At 52.6% G+C, this 14,408-nt stretch overlaps 7 protein-coding genes across 7 annotated transcripts; 4 read left to right on the top strand and 3 right to left on the bottom strand.

The window, feature by feature from the left end:
- The first annotated feature begins 238 nt into the window (after positions 1 to 238).
- Positions 239 to 2,054, top strand: RHO2 (Rho GTPase). Its single transcript, XM_018269795.2, has 5 exons — positions 239 to 650; positions 801 to 879; positions 937 to 942; positions 1,019 to 1,210; positions 1,274 to 2,054. The coding sequence occupies exons 1-5, from the start codon at positions 613 to 615 to the stop codon at positions 1,562 to 1,564; spliced, it is 606 nt and encodes a 201-aa protein (XP_018135373.1). The 5' UTR covers positions 239 to 612; the 3' UTR covers positions 1,565 to 2,054.
- On the bottom strand, positions 1,857 to 2,720 carry VE01_00264 (uncharacterized protein). The gene is made up of 2 exons (XM_018269796.2): positions 2,324 to 2,720; positions 1,857 to 2,256 (listed from the first exon to the last, which is right to left on the bottom strand). The coding sequence occupies exons 1-2, from the start codon at positions 2,662 to 2,664 to the stop codon at positions 2,058 to 2,060; spliced, it is 540 nt and encodes a 179-aa protein (XP_018135376.1). The 5' UTR covers positions 2,665 to 2,720; the 3' UTR covers positions 1,857 to 2,057.
- A 130-nt stretch (positions 2,721 to 2,850) lies between these two features.
- VE01_00265 (uncharacterized protein) lies at positions 2,851 to 3,915 on the top strand. Its single transcript, XM_018269797.2, has 2 exons — positions 2,851 to 2,927; positions 3,014 to 3,915. The coding sequence occupies exons 1-2, from the start codon at positions 2,886 to 2,888 to the stop codon at positions 3,884 to 3,886; spliced, it is 915 nt and encodes a 304-aa protein (XP_018135375.1). The 5' UTR covers positions 2,851 to 2,885; the 3' UTR covers positions 3,887 to 3,915.
- Positions 3,916 to 4,082: 167 nt separating this feature from the next.
- VE01_00266 (uncharacterized protein) lies at positions 4,083 to 5,726 on the top strand. The gene is made up of 4 exons (XM_018269798.2): positions 4,083 to 4,175; positions 4,288 to 4,333; positions 4,379 to 5,375; positions 5,442 to 5,726. The coding sequence occupies exons 1-4, from the start codon at positions 4,112 to 4,114 to the stop codon at positions 5,634 to 5,636; spliced, it is 1,302 nt and encodes a 433-aa protein (XP_018135378.1). The 5' UTR covers positions 4,083 to 4,111; the 3' UTR covers positions 5,637 to 5,726.
- A 691-nt stretch (positions 5,727 to 6,417) lies between these two features.
- VE01_00267 (uncharacterized protein) lies at positions 6,418 to 10,063 on the bottom strand. Its single transcript, XM_018269799.2, has 2 exons — positions 8,878 to 10,063; positions 6,418 to 8,824 (listed from the first exon to the last, which is right to left on the bottom strand). Exons 1-2 carry the CDS (start codon positions 9,589 to 9,591, stop codon positions 6,740 to 6,742), a joined length of 2,799 nt encoding a protein of 932 aa, XP_018135377.2. The 5' UTR covers positions 9,592 to 10,063; the 3' UTR covers positions 6,418 to 6,739.
- A 794-nt stretch (positions 10,064 to 10,857) lies between these two features.
- VE01_00268 (uncharacterized protein) lies at positions 10,858 to 11,940 on the top strand. The gene has a single exon (XM_018269800.2). The coding sequence runs from the start codon at positions 11,017 to 11,019 to the stop codon at positions 11,716 to 11,718; it is 702 nt and encodes a 233-aa protein (XP_018135380.1). The 5' UTR covers positions 10,858 to 11,016; the 3' UTR covers positions 11,719 to 11,940.
- Positions 11,696 to 14,319, bottom strand: VE01_00269 (uncharacterized protein). The gene has a single exon (XM_018269801.2). The coding sequence runs from the start codon at positions 14,140 to 14,142 to the stop codon at positions 11,785 to 11,787; it is 2,358 nt and encodes a 785-aa protein (XP_018135379.1). The 5' UTR covers positions 14,143 to 14,319; the 3' UTR covers positions 11,696 to 11,784.
- Between the last annotated feature and the right edge of the window lie 89 nt (positions 14,320 to 14,408).

Genomic DNA, 14,408 nt, shown 5'->3' on the forward strand with positions numbered 1-14,408 from the left:
GACTGGCTTTGTGATAAGTGTTGAGAGGCTCGAAATCATACTCAGCCACTATCGGCCACAATCAGCCACGCTGTGGAACGTGGCAGCTGTAAGGTACGTAGGTACATGTGAGCAGGGCGTTCGGCGTTATGGTTCAGCCGACTAACCACTTTTGGTAAGATGGGGGTTGGAGCGACCCGCGCGTCAACGGTGGTCAGCCCAATCTGTATCGGGGCGCCTCCAGCGATTAGAGTTACACATCTCAGCTTACTATACGAGCACAGAAACAACGGAGTACGGTTCCCGTCCCAGCAACATTATTTCAAGTTGCCATTTTTCACAAGTATTTAGGTTCTTAATTGCGTTCAATTCCTTCTAGCCGTATATTTCTTTTTCCTTCGGTGGTGACGCTGATCACCCCATACGACTGGCAACCGACAACATCATCCGACACTATCGACAAGTCTCCCTGCTGGTGAACTTACACTTCCACCACCCTACCAGTGCAAACCACGGTCATCTTCAAACAACCAACCAGCATAGCGAGCTTGTATTTCCATACAGGCCAGGGAATTGAAAGGGGAGCATAGCCAGCTTATTCCTCTCCAACGGGAGAAGTTAAACCCCGACACGATGGAAGAGCACCCACAAGCTCAGAATGTGATGCGGAGGTGAGCACATCATTTACAATTTTCCTCCATGCAGTTACCACCAGCAAAACCACTACTCCTGTCGACTCTATCCAACCCCCCCACCTTGTGGGCTCATCGGAACACAGGCAGGAATTCTGGGTTCGACATTTGCTGACAGCATCACTCTAGGAAGCTGGTTATTATAGGCGATGGTGCATGTGGAAAGACAAGTTTGTTAAGCGTCTTCACATTGGGGTACTTTCCAACAGTAAGCAGAACTGAAACTCAGTAGCATACCTGGACAATTACTAATGGAATTCTCTAGCATTATGTGAGCTACCACCACCATCAAACGACATAAACAACTACTCAAGGTGTTCGAATTCATACTGATATCAGACATACAGGTTCCCACGGTGTTTGAGAACTACGTGACAGACTGCAGGGTGGATGGGAAGTCGGTACAATTAGCCTTGTGGGATACTGCAGGACAGGAAGACTACGAGCGCCTTCGACCCCTTGCATATTCCAAAGCCCATGTTATCCTGATAGGCTTTGCAATCGACACCCCAGATTCTCTTGACAACGTGAAGCACAAGGTAAGAAGCTGTATTTCCGGTATATTTCCGCCCGTGGACGAGAAATGCTGACAATGCTATCAGTGGGTTGAAGAGGCAAACGAGCGATGCCCTGGCGTCCCGATTATACTGGTGGGCCTGAAGAAGGATCTTCGAGAAGACCCCGTCGCTATTGAGGAAATGCGGAAGAAATCGCAGAATTTTGTCGGGACCAGGTTGGCCACAGATGTCGCACATGAAATCGGAGCGAGGAAGTACCTGGAGTGTTCGTCTCTGACTGGCGAGGGTGTCGACGATGTGTTTGAAGCAGCTACTCGGGCGGCGCTGCTTACGTTTGAGGGCAAGAAGACGAATGGGTGCTGCGTTATTCTATGAGGAGTGCCGTGGACGTCGATAATTAACAGGATGGCACCCAATCTAGGGTTGGCACAGTGCCGCTGCGCTCGCGACAAGAGGTCCGAGGCAGTGCCGGCGATATTGCAGTTTTCATGAGCGAAAAATGGGCTTGGATGGGCGCCTCGTTCACACAGAACGCCATTTCTAATGTCGGCATGGGATGGTGTTACTATACTTTGGCTCAACGCCCTTAATGACTTACGAGTCGATTCACTCTTTACTTCCCTTACATAGCCAGATTTCGGCGTTGTTCTGGAGCCACACTTGGTAGCGATGGATGAGCAAAAGTGTACATAGGATGGAAGCGAATTTTACAAGCTGTTATACATGAGCGCCCTGCTTTGGGATATCCCCTCGACTCCTCGTCTATGTTCCCCTCCAACATCTCCATCTCATTTCGTACAATATTCGATGAACTCTGTCCCTCCCAGAAATTCTATAGCACCCCCCTTTGACCTATCCATGCTTCCTCCTAACGGGTCCACGAGTGGTCCCACGGCTCTTTTCCTGGTGTATCCGTCTGCGCACGCGCATACTCAATTGGCACTCCGTTCGGGCCAAAGATACCCTTCTTCTCCAAAGCGATTCTGTACAGGCGTCCAGCATTCTTGTCGCCCGGCCCCTGCAGCGCCCGCAGCTCCTCACAAGCATTGTGCATGCTCTTGTACATCCTAAGAAGCTATCATTAGCAACCATCCTCTCTCTATCAATATAGCAGGGACAAGAGAAGTTTCATACCTCTGCAGCTCCAGCTCCTCCTCCGACATCTTCTGCCGCCTAAACAGCATCCACGCGCGATGGATCGTCCAGTGTCGCAGACTCCTCATGCGACTCAGGCGCAGGGGTCGCGGCGTCGTCGAGTGCTGGAGATGGTAACGGATCAATTGCACCCTAGGGTCTTTCTTGCCGCCGCCACCGCGGTTCTTGGGGTTCATTGAGCCGCCCGAGGCGAGGTTTGCGGGTGTGGTCGAGATGCTGCGGACGGGGAGGGCGGTGGTTGAGGGGGCGGCGGTGCGGCGGACGGTTTGGAGGAGGGGAGTGAGGAGGCGGAAGAGGGGGGAGACATTGTTGGAGGCCATGATGGCGGTTGGGCGAGGTGAGGTCGGAGGTGGGTGAGGTTGGAGATGGATTGGGGGTTTCTGAGTTGCGATGGAGTTAAATTCGGTTGCTGGATCCATGAATTATTTTGTGCATGGCGGATACCACGTGACGACATAATTATGAATGCCACCGACTATCAACATCTGATCGATATCAACCCAAGGAATAACACAAAACAAATACAACATTACTGTACAAGATGATGAGTAACGGCGCTGTTCCTGGTACTTTGCACCATTATGTACGTCTTTAATGTGGCAATTCCCAACATCAGTCCCTTTAACAACACAATTGCCGCCGTGGTATCAGATAAGCTAACAGGAACAGGCTGGCAAACTCGTAGCTTTCGAGCTTACAGCTGCCGAGAAAGGCGAATCGGGCCAAAATATCCTCTTCTTTATTGGAGGGCTAGGTGATGGTTTACTCACCGTCCCATACGCGGCACAACTTGCCCGCCAACTCCCACCCGCCTGGTCACTTGTGCAAGTCCATCTATCCTCATCCCACATCGGCTGGGGGACTTCGTCACTTGGGAAAGATGTTGATGAGCTATCACAATGTGTTGATTACTTTCGTAACATAGCAGGGAGGTCTGGCAAGATTGTCTTCATGGGCCACTCCACTGGTTGCCAGGATGTGATACACTACCTGGTGGGCCCCGGAAAGGAGAGCCGCGCACCTATAGACGGAGGAATATTGCAAGCATCTGTCAGTGATAGGCAGGCTATGGAGGGGCAGCTTGATGAGGCGCAGCGCTCTAACACGAACAAAATTGCTGCCGAATGGGTGGCAGCGGGAAGGGGAGAGGATGTTCTATCATCCGCAGCTACGCATGGCTTCTTCGATGCTCCAATCTGTGCGAGACGGTGGTTGAGCTTGGCCAGCCCGAATCATGATGGGGAGGATGATTATTTCAGTTCGGATTTGACTGATGAGCAGTATCAGAGGTCGTTTGGGAGCCTGTCGAAGGGAAGTAAGCTCTGTATCCTGTACTCTGGGAAGGATGAGTATGTGCCAGAGTACGTGGATAAGAAAGCACTGGTTGAGAAATGGATCGGGTTTGTGAAAAGGGGCTCTGGTGAGGTGGATGAGAAGAACTCTGGCATTGTGGAAGGGGCAACCCATGATTTGAAGAATAACCCAGAAGAAGTCATTAATGGGGTCTTCTCGAGAGTTATTGGCTTTCTATCAGATCTATAGAAGTAGAAAATCCAATATCAATGTCCACCAATATTATAATATAGAACGGTTGCTGTGCAGAGTTGACCTGAAAAGTTGAAACTCAGCACCCAGTTATAGCTCTGTCGCGTGCATAAAATCGTAGGACAGTGTCATAAATCGCGCCAATGCACGCGAACGTATAGTCTGATTCGCAACTCCGAACGTCAACTTCCACCTTCAAAGACACCATACAATAAGATCAAGATGGCGACTCCACCAAGATCTTCCGTCGGAGAGCGGCAAGAAAGGCCCATATCCACTGGTAGAGGTATGATGACCTCCGATGATCTATCCCACCTGCCCATTCCTCCCAAACTCAAACCAACATCACGTGACATGTCAACGTCCACTCTCACTTCACAAGCTGATGATAGGAGCAGTTCAGTTACCGCGTCGGTCAACTAGAGGCCCAGTAGATCTATCTCAGTAAGCCCCCATCTCTCGCTTTTCGCACAAAGCTAACCCCTCCAGGGCACCCGTCTCCGGTCCCCTTGGCTCCTCCTCACCCACCCTCTCCAACTCCCAAACCCTCTCACCCACCCCCTCCCAACGCTCACCGAACCCCTCCTCGCGGCCGACATCCTCCCCCGCCTTCCATGCAAAAGACTTCTCCCGCCTCCTCCGCCCCGAACTCTACCACCCCCTTCCCACAACCGACATCCCGGCGCCCTTGCGCCCCTCTTCCCCTCCTCCACAGGACCTCCCTACCCTCCTCTCCACCTCCCGCTTCCGCGCTGCTGCCGTCCTCGCCGCGAACCTCCTCACTACCGCCACAGCCCCAACTGACCACCCCACCATCTTCGCCCTCCTCTACGTCCGCCTCGCCTCCCTGACCCTCTGCAACGCCACCGCTCTCGCGGCGCAGGAGGTAAAGGCCCTCGAAGATCTCAACTCAGCGCTATACCTCGACCCACTTACCTCCGCGCACCTCGTCCCCTGGGAACTCCGCGTCCTCGCTGTGCGCCTCCAGGGCATCGGATTCAACGACCCCCGCCGCGGAGTAGTAGGGTATTTCGAGCTAGCGCGCGATGCGCGGCGCGCGCTTGCCGCGCTACGGAAAGCCGTCTCTGAAGACCCTGAGAGCGAAGACTCGACGCTGGTAGAGCGGCAGATGTGGGAGGAGCGACTTGTTGATCTCGGTGTGCGAGTTGCGGGTGCCTTGGTGGAGATGGAGGATTTAGAGGGTGCGGCGATGCATTTGAGGACGTTGGGGGAGGGGGGGGATAGGATGGTTGGAGCGAGGAGGGCGTTGTTGTGGTTGAGGCTGGGGGATGTGGAGGCGGCGAGGGGGTGCATGGGGGGGAGGGAGGAGGCGGATGGGGTGGTGCTTGCGTTGGGGGAGATGGCGGATGGGAAGTATGAGGATGCGGCGACGATTTGGGAACAGCTTGCGGAGAGGGATGGGGGGAATGAGATGTATGCGCAGAATTTGGCTGTGTGTATGTTGTACTCGGGGCAGATCGATGAGGTATGTTGGCGGCTTTTTTCAGTTCCGTGGAGTGGGTGGCGTGATGGTTATACTGACAGTGCATAGGCAAAGGACATGCTTGAGAATCTGCTAGACAAGGGGAAGAGCTTCCATGCGCTCACTTTTAACCTGAGCACGATTTATGAACTATGCACCGATCGCTCGAGGCAGTTGAAGTTGCAGCTTGTGGAGAAAGTGGCGGCTATGCCAGAGGCTGACAGGGCTGGATGGGAGAAAACCAATGCCGATTTCAAGTTGTAGACAAAAGTCAATGATAGCTTTTATTTGACGTCTTGACGTCTATTTTTATTTTCCGGTGACGTAGAACGTATGGCTACAATAAAGGCCTGGGATTAATATTATACATTACAAAGCGGCTCACTATAGCAACGTTCTCTGGGGCACCTTCAAGTCATATAAGGGATTAATTGGAATGAAACCAATAAAATTGGAGGCGGAGTTGCTTTAAAACCTACCAGCTTATCAACCTACACTCTATCAACCCTCGTCCCCACAAAGCCACACTCACCAGGATTCTCACCACAGCTCGAGACCGGCGGCAGGACCACGTCAGTGACAGGAACACCGCGGCGACAGCAAACAACCGTGACAAGAAGAATAACGACAAGGGGAATTCGAACACCGACAACAGGCATACAAACCAAAGAGGGAAAGCAGGTAAGCAAAGCTGATAGTAGAGAAGCTTAGATCACAAGACACGCCCGGCGTCTTCTTTGCCCCTTTTGCGTTCTTTATTTTGGGTGGCTAGACACATGGACCTCAATTTATACCCACAAATATGGGATGGAGTGGCTATCGAAAGTAGAATCAGCGGGAGAAGGTGTCTTTGATTCTGAGTGTGGCGGTATCAGCGGCCTGATCAAGATGGTATGGAAGAACCGAAGGAGATGGAGAAAAAAAAAGGCATCGGAAACAAACTTTTATGATATACAACTTCAATAATGTACCCATAGCTTTGCATAATCAAATAGTCAATTCAACAGCGAGATGCCCCAGAACCAATCCAAACCCGCAGCCTAACCCTTTCCCCATACACCATCATGCCAACCATAATATATATAAAGCAAAGATTTGAATTCCTAGATCTAGTAATCTCCTAGCCGAAGTATGTGTTCATAAAGTATAGCCGGGTATATGCAAGCAAACCCATACACCTCGCTGCCCTCCCCATCTTGTAAATGTGTGTCTCTGTCTATAGTTACAACAGCAATAGATCCCCCAGTTCGCCCCCCCATTAAATATTATCGCCGCCAGCAACGATCCAGCATCATGATATATGCCTCCCCCCTCACCCATTATTCGCGTATTTTCTTGCGGCCAGTCATTAGGTTCCACTGCCCCACTCACTTCAGCATACTCTCATCCCCCTCTAATATCCGATACGCAATCTCCAACCGTTTCCTCCACACCCTATTCTCCGCGCTCGTCCGCCTCGTCTCCTGCAACCCCACCACACACTTCCCCACACTCGCCACCAGCCGCTCCACCAAAATCTGGTCATCGCGGTGTAACATCGATACCGGGGATGGCTGCGCAGCCCGCTCATCGGTCCCATTCATCATCCCAGTCGTGAGCGCCATCCCTAAGAGCTCGCCTGGATTAGACGCGAGAGGAGACGGGTAGCTAGAGGGCGTCGAGGTACCGCTCGTGTTCTTAGGCCTGTTGATCAAGGGGAAGGAGCGCGTGGCGCTAGAGGAGGAGCTGAAGGAGGAGATTGAGGGGCGGTGTTGCGCGACCGGTTGTATGACGCCTGCTCTGATGACTGAGCTGCGACGGGATTCCTGTCCCGCCTCTCCTGCCTCGTCGTCAGGTGTGGTAGGCAAAGCCTTCGACGTGTCACCCCCGTGGATCTGCTGCGACCACCTCACATCCTGGACCGCGAAATTGAAGTATTCGTTCTGCAGATCTGCCTCCGTGTGTCTCGATTTCGCAGTCGCGAATGTAGCCATCGTGCTCACGGTATCGATGCTCTTATGCCTCTTGTGTCCTACGACCGCGGGTTTCAGCTGGTCTTTGTAAGTCCCGGTAGCAGGAGTATCGAGGCCGCGCGCGGTTGCGACGGAGTCATCGGAGCCGTAGCTGTCGGTGCTGCCGCGTCGGTTGTATTTTTGTTGAGACATGGTGCCCATGGCGCTGTGGAGGAAGAAATGCTCATAGTCGAAGGCGTCTTCGCGGTCTTCGTGGGAGAGGGGGACTTGGGAGGTGTCGTGGTAGAGGGAGGCGACGTCGCTGGAGGCGTCGTCGTATTCCTCGCCGTCGACGGATTCGTCCTCGTATTCATCGTTGATAGGTTGCTCTTCATCGAGCTCCCTGTCCTCAACATGCTCCTGGAGGTCATCTTGCCCGTCTTCCTGAAGACCGTTTTGCTGGTGGTTATTTTCTGCGAGGTCATCTTCCAATTCGGCGGGCTCTTCGTAAACCTCATCTCCATTAACCTGTTCCTCCCCTCCAAAAGAGCCAACAACATTCCCATATTCCTCTTGGTCTTGGTGTTCCTCAGCCTCCTCAAAGTCTTGGTAAATACTCGTCGTTTCCGACTGGCAATCCTCCACATCTTCCGCCGCGTCCTCAGTAACGTGATCAAGCATATTATTAACCTGCTTCTGCTGGATTTCCTGCTCCTTGGGTTCCCCATCCCACGGTGCCTGCATCACAACAGCATCAGCACTCAGATGACCATCCTTATAGTCTGTTGACGTCGTGTACCACTGTTCGGCGGCCGTGAAGGGGCTAGGGGTACGGAGGCTCTGCACGCTACGCCTCTTCATATTATCTTCCTTTGCTCGGTCCCTCAGTGTCGAAATCTTGCCCTTGAGGTCCTTCATTTTGACCGACAGATCTCGCATCTGCATCGACGAAGCCGAGCGCGTTAGGGCGCGTGGGTCGATCTCGTGCCAGGAATGGGGTTCAGCAGTACTAGATCGGACGAATCTATCAGCCTCAAGAGGTGAGGGGAAGGGGTGATCTCCATCGCTCCCCGTTTCCATGATAACTATCCCAGATGCCGGATCCGAGTGTTCGTTTAAAGATGACCGACGACTCTCTTGAGCAGCAATCTGGGATCTATATGAATCCCGCCGTTGCGGTCCTTCCGACTGTGGTGACGCGATTAGTGGCAGGGATTGCCTTGAGACGAGGGCCGGCCTTAAGATGACGGTCGTATGTTGAATATTATTATTATTAGGGGGTGATAGAGGAAGCGAATTCTCGCTACCGACTCTTGCGTGAGACGGGCTGTTGGGGCCCAGGTTGGAGTGATTCAGTTGTCGGTGCCTGGCGGGAGGCAAGCCCATCTGAGAGATTATGCGCGGCTCGGGAGGCGAGGGTGTCGATCTTGACAAGGGGCTGCTGCTATGTATTGAAGACATCGAGGATGAGGGGCTGATATATAGGGAGCTTCGTGCACGGCTGAGATTCCCCTCCATGTTCTAAAATAACTCTGTCAGTGCACGTTCCTAGAGACAAATCTATCAGTACTCACATCAAGCCGTTTTTTGGCGTTTGACAAGATCATCTCTGCCCTCTTGCTCAGCGCCGCACTGCTCAATTCCTCATCCTCCTTCTCCCTCCTCGCCTCTACGGCCCTCGCATCCTTTCTGTACATAGTCTTAACCTCGGCCAACATTGCCTGTCCGTAGGCTTCGCCCACAACACTCTCCTCATCATCGCCCTGGAATGCACTCTCATCCACGCTCACAGTATCATCGAAATCCCCAAACGGCTCACCCACAGGAGCCTCAGTCGTCACGGTACTCGTGCTCTCCATACTAGCGCTCCGCTGGTGAGCTGGCACTTTCGACCGCTTCACCGTACTCTGGTATCCCATCGTCGGCGACGATTTCACTGGTGAATCATCCCCCCTTGCGAGCCGGTCCCGCATGCGTCGCACACCAACCCCAGGTGTGCTCTCCGCCTCCGTCACCTCACCGATATCAGATAACATTGTGCCGTTCCCATATATGATTGGTGTGATAGGTGTCATAGGCACAGCGACCATGGTATTGTCTCCATATGCCAGGGACTGCGCAAAGTCCATATCTTGGGGTCGGCCCTTCCACGCGGCCGAACGCGGGGGAGAGGGGGTGGAGTCGTAGTCGCCGTAGGGCAGGATCATGTCCGGGTTCGTAAGAGTCGGGGAGGCGGGAAGGGAGGGGTAGGCCATTGTCGCTGTCGTTGTCGGTGCTCCTTGATGCATCTTGCCGTTGAGTGAGACACAAGCCGGGAGGGAAGGAACAGTTCTATGTGAGTTGCCGTATGCGACGGCCCGCTAGATATGGTTTATATGGCCCGCTTCGAGAGGCGGTTCGGTGGCGCGGTAGGGGATGGCGGTATGGGGAACTGGCGGGGGTTGAAGACCAATTTGTCCAAGACCAATTGTCCACCCGCGATCGCAATGGTGATGTCGAGGGGGTAGTCGTCGTCGAAGCAGCTCGTCTAGGCCAATCGCATGGTCGTCGGTAGAGCGCGTAAAAGGAGAATGTTGTCTGTCTAGAGCGCCATGTGAAGCATGTCCGTCGGCGTGAACGCGCGTGATCGTGTGTGAAGGGGGTTGACGACGGCGACGGCGAGAACTACAATGGGAAGAATTAGCGGCCGTTGTAAGGGATGGATGGCATTTTCAGTGGAGGCCGGCAATCAACTGCCCTCTCATTCGCTGACAATCCCTGTTTGAAGCCCCTTGGCAGGACTTTTAATCCCAATTTGACGGATTACTTACTGCTAAAGTACTTTATGGATTTAATTTTCCCCTTCATGCACGAAGGTAATGAAGGAAAGGGACATGCGGGTCATTCGTCGCATAAACTTACTCAGTGTTCTTTATCAGCTGTATAAATTGTATAAACTGTCTTGGAATAATTTCCTATTATGCCGAATGCAATATAAATCTTCAGGCGTGTTCGTGTACGTGTACATTAATATCTGCAGTACTATAGAGAAACTGCCGTAGTATGGAGATATGGAGATTGAAATTGAGATTGAGATATTCCCTAGTTCCATCTGAATAATTTCCCGACGGCACGGTTACGCGATTATGTGGTTACTTTACGCGTACTTTGGTACAAGCCGAGACCCGCGCGGTCGCCCCCAAAGTCTGAGAAAGGACCCTGTACATTTCATTCACCGAGGCTCTCCAGACCCTGTCGCCACTTTAAGTTTGCACAGCACTATTGATCATATTGAAACAACAATTCTCATATTTCACTGTTTCAACAAGCTAATTACCGAATTCTCGAACTAGACGGAGAGTAAGCCCCTTAGCCCCAACTGCCGGTCTCGATCCCAAGTTATGCACGGCCCTTTGTGCTTGAGCGGCGGCATCGCGGAAACGGAAATGGCGTTCCAAGCCTTCTTCGCTTCTTCCCCACATTCCCTTTTCGCTCGCCGCCCGGCGACGGTCACTCGGCGAAGCTTTTCGGCGGCGCTGGCTCGCAAACTTCGCTTTACATCGGATTACACCTGTCAAACTCCAACTCAACATTTCCTCCCCTCGAATCATAAATAAATACCTATAACCCGTTCCTTACTCCCCTCAAACCAAAAGTTAATCCCAATTACATTCCCATCCTTATCAATCCCTCACCACACCCCGACGACCCCGCCACAACCCCGCACCATAACCATGTCGTCCACCACCCCCACCACCGCCTTCCACATCGAAGAATGCACCCCCGCCGACGTCTCCTCCCTCGTGCACGTTTACCTCTCCGCCTTCACTCCCGAACCCAACCACATCGCCTGTTTCCCCAACAGCACCTGCTCCTGGGCCTCGCAATCCGCCTGGCTGACCAACCGCTTCGGGAAGCGCCTCAACCACCCCGGTCCCGGAGAGCGGCATTTCAAAGTAATCGAGACGGCGAGTGGCCGCATGGCGAGTTTCGCTAGATGGGAGTTCCCGCACACTCCTGCGCCGGAGGAGGCTACCGAGGCGGTAGTAGAGGAGGGCGGGAACATGGATGCGGATTCCCTGCCCGAGGGCGCGAATGTAGCGGCGTGTTTGGAGATGTTTGGCGGGCTGGATCGGATGCAGAAGAAGTGGGTTGTGGAGGAGGAGATGTATTTGATGGGGTTGTTGGCGACGGATCCGGAGTTTCAGGGGAAGGGGTGCGCGTCGATGTTGTTGAGGTATGGGTTGGAGATGGCGGATCGCGAGGGGAGGAAGGCGTATATTGAGGCGACGCCCGCGGGGTTGCCGTTGTATAAGAAGTTGGGCTGGGTGGTGGTGGATGAGGCGGAGATTGTGAATGCGAGTAAAGAGACGCCGGAGGATGAGAGGAGGTGGATTAATTGGATTATGATTAGGGAGCCTGTTTCTAAGGCTTGATTACAGATGCCTCCGGAGAGAGCATTATTAGACTAGAGTCTCAAACTATCCTAATTATTCAACTCCTCAGCAAACTCGCTCCTCAGGTGACCTCCACGGTACTCCCAGCTCCGCGAATATCTTCTTCTCATCCGCCCCCTCCACCAGTTCCCCTTCATTAAGTTTCACCCTCCCAAGGCCCCTCATCACACCTTTATACAATCCCCTCTGATTCAATCTCATACCACGCTTTGAAGCCAAAAGCCGAATACTCCTATTAAAGATATCATTCCCCGTAAAGTACAACAACGCAGCTCCCAGCTCGGACGCCGGCGCAAGATGAAAGTCAATCCGCCGCCAAATCGGCGACTCCTGCCCAGGCAAGACGCAACAGCCGTGCCACTTTGAGCTAGATTCCGTCCGTCCGACAGAGAGGGGCGCCACAAGCATGCCCGAGGCCCGCAGCTGCGACACAAGCTTATAGAGAAGAGGCGTTAGCTCGGAACAGGCCGAAGTACCCGGCTTGGTCAGGAGGACGTCGATGTCTCCGCATGTCTCCGCACCACGGCGATAACTACCTGCGACAATGGCCTCTATACCTCTATCAATGCCCCTCGCAGTATCCGCAACGATCTTAGCTAAAGCGCTGACTTCTGCTCGCGGTATTCGAGTCTGGAAATCCTGATAATGATCAATGCCCAACCGCTGGTTGTCAGTCAGGTTGGCATGTGCCAGGAGATCTTCGAGGGTGGTATAGCCCTGTTGTAGCCATGTTGTTGCTTGCGAAATTCCGACGCCATAGATTCCAAGGAAGAGCTGGAGTATCATGTCGTTGCGGTCTGACTTGGTGTTGTCAAGACGTCGAAGCTTGTCCGTGTGGACGATCTCCTCGATCTTATCGGCAATCCGCGGTCCTATCGCTGGCAACTTGACAGCTTCTGCTGCGGTTGAGATGAGTTTATTTTGTTTCTTAAGAGTAGTTATAGCCTTCCTATACCCTATTGGGCGCCACGTATCATCCATCCGTGTATAGTAGGCGGCCATTTCCTGAAGAATGGATATGGTTCGCCCGTTAGGATTCGAGGAAGTGGCATCTAAGGTGCCTCCTTTCATACAGCTAAAGCTTTCTTGGTTGAAGCTGAACTTCCGAGTAATATCCTTTCGTTTGGGTTTTAGTGAGCCGTTGTCATCAGAGCTGTCGCCTCCGTGATGAGGTGAGCCTGTGGGGGACGCGTCCTCCTCATCATCATCCAAGGGGAGGTGCTGCACTTTGAGAGTGCCTTTGATAATCTCATCAAGGTCATCATCTGCCCTAGTACTCTCTTCCACACTTTGTGGGGACTCGACAACAGGTCCTGCACTTAGAGGTTCTGTGGTATCTTCATCGCCAATCGTTCCATACACAGCTGCTTCTCCATGCACTGGGCTTCTCGCCACGTCGTCAGTTTCTCCCGCTGTAGGTGGCACGGATTGTCTATCCCCTCCATTCTGGCTTCTGTCCGGTGTAGCTTTCGGAGGTACATAGTTCCATCTTCCCGGCTTTGGCCTCGCAGTTTTGAGTTCCAGAGACTGATGGGGGACCGGTGAAGAGGGTGGCTGTTCCGAAGTTCCCACGGTAGAATCTTTTGTCGTTGGTTCATATCCCGTTAGTAAATACTGTTTCTGATTCGGGTTCAAAATAGCCTTGAACTGTATGCAATCCAACGGGTACAGTTCGTTGACGAGTATGATGTGATCCGGAATGGAAGAAATTTTGAGGAACGAGGTGATATCCGCATACGAAAGGTGTTTATCAGCGATGATATGCGTGACAGTCTCGGTCCATTCTGTAGCCCAGGTAGCGCCATACTCCCTAGCCTTCACGATCCGTGCCCTGCGCACTGGGGCGATGTCATCAGGAGGGACGTAGAAGAATACCAAGTCCTTGAAGATACGGTGCTGTTCCGGAACAAGCTTTATGCTCGGCTCTTTGCGCTTTCGCTTTCCGAGAGCACTCGAGGAAAAGGATGAGAATTGAGCGACGCGGTTTAGGGTAGTTGGGGTTGGGGCTGATGTTTTTCTCAGAGGCGGAGCGCCACCGCTTTGAATAGGCTTTGGGGAAGTTGGCGTTTCTGCGACGAAAGAGACTTCGTTTGACAGCGGGGTGCCAGTGCGGCCCTGTCGTAGCCGATTCTTGATTGATACTAATGGAGTTTCTTTGATGAGATGGATTGGGGATGGTGACTTCAGAGTTGGTGCTGATAGACTCCGTTCCAGCTGAGGAGTTGCGTTTGGTTTAGGATCAACCGGTTCGCGATGTTTATGTGGAGATGACTTGTGGTGAGGTGGAAGAGAAGTAATAGGCGTATCTCGACTGGATTCTATGGGGCTCTCATCGTCTGAGTCCTCATCTAGTGAAGACAGTGCTTTAAAATATGCGGCTTTATCCATGTTCTCTCGAGCCATACTCTCATCCAGAAGGGCGTACTTCACACCCCAAACAACAATGGTAAAGATTCAAAACTTGCAAACTCATATCCAAGTCGCCACGGCTTTTATATCCAAGAATGCTTAGTTTAGGTTCCAGCGTCTTAGCTGAATGAAGAGACTTTGTCCTCCCCGAGATAATTGGATGTGTCAAAGTAAGGCACGATTGAGGCTACAAGGCTACACTTCAGCCTGATGCGTCGTCTTGGCATTAGGTCTGAGGCAACCATAACGTTATCACATGC

Source organism: Pseudogymnoascus verrucosus (genome assembly GCF_001662655.1).
Source record: "Pseudogymnoascus verrucosus strain UAMH 10579 unplaced genomic scaffold scaffold_1, whole genome shotgun sequence".
Classification (NCBI taxonomy): domain Eukaryota; kingdom Fungi; phylum Ascomycota; class Leotiomycetes; order Thelebolales; family Thelebolaceae; genus Pseudogymnoascus; species Pseudogymnoascus verrucosus.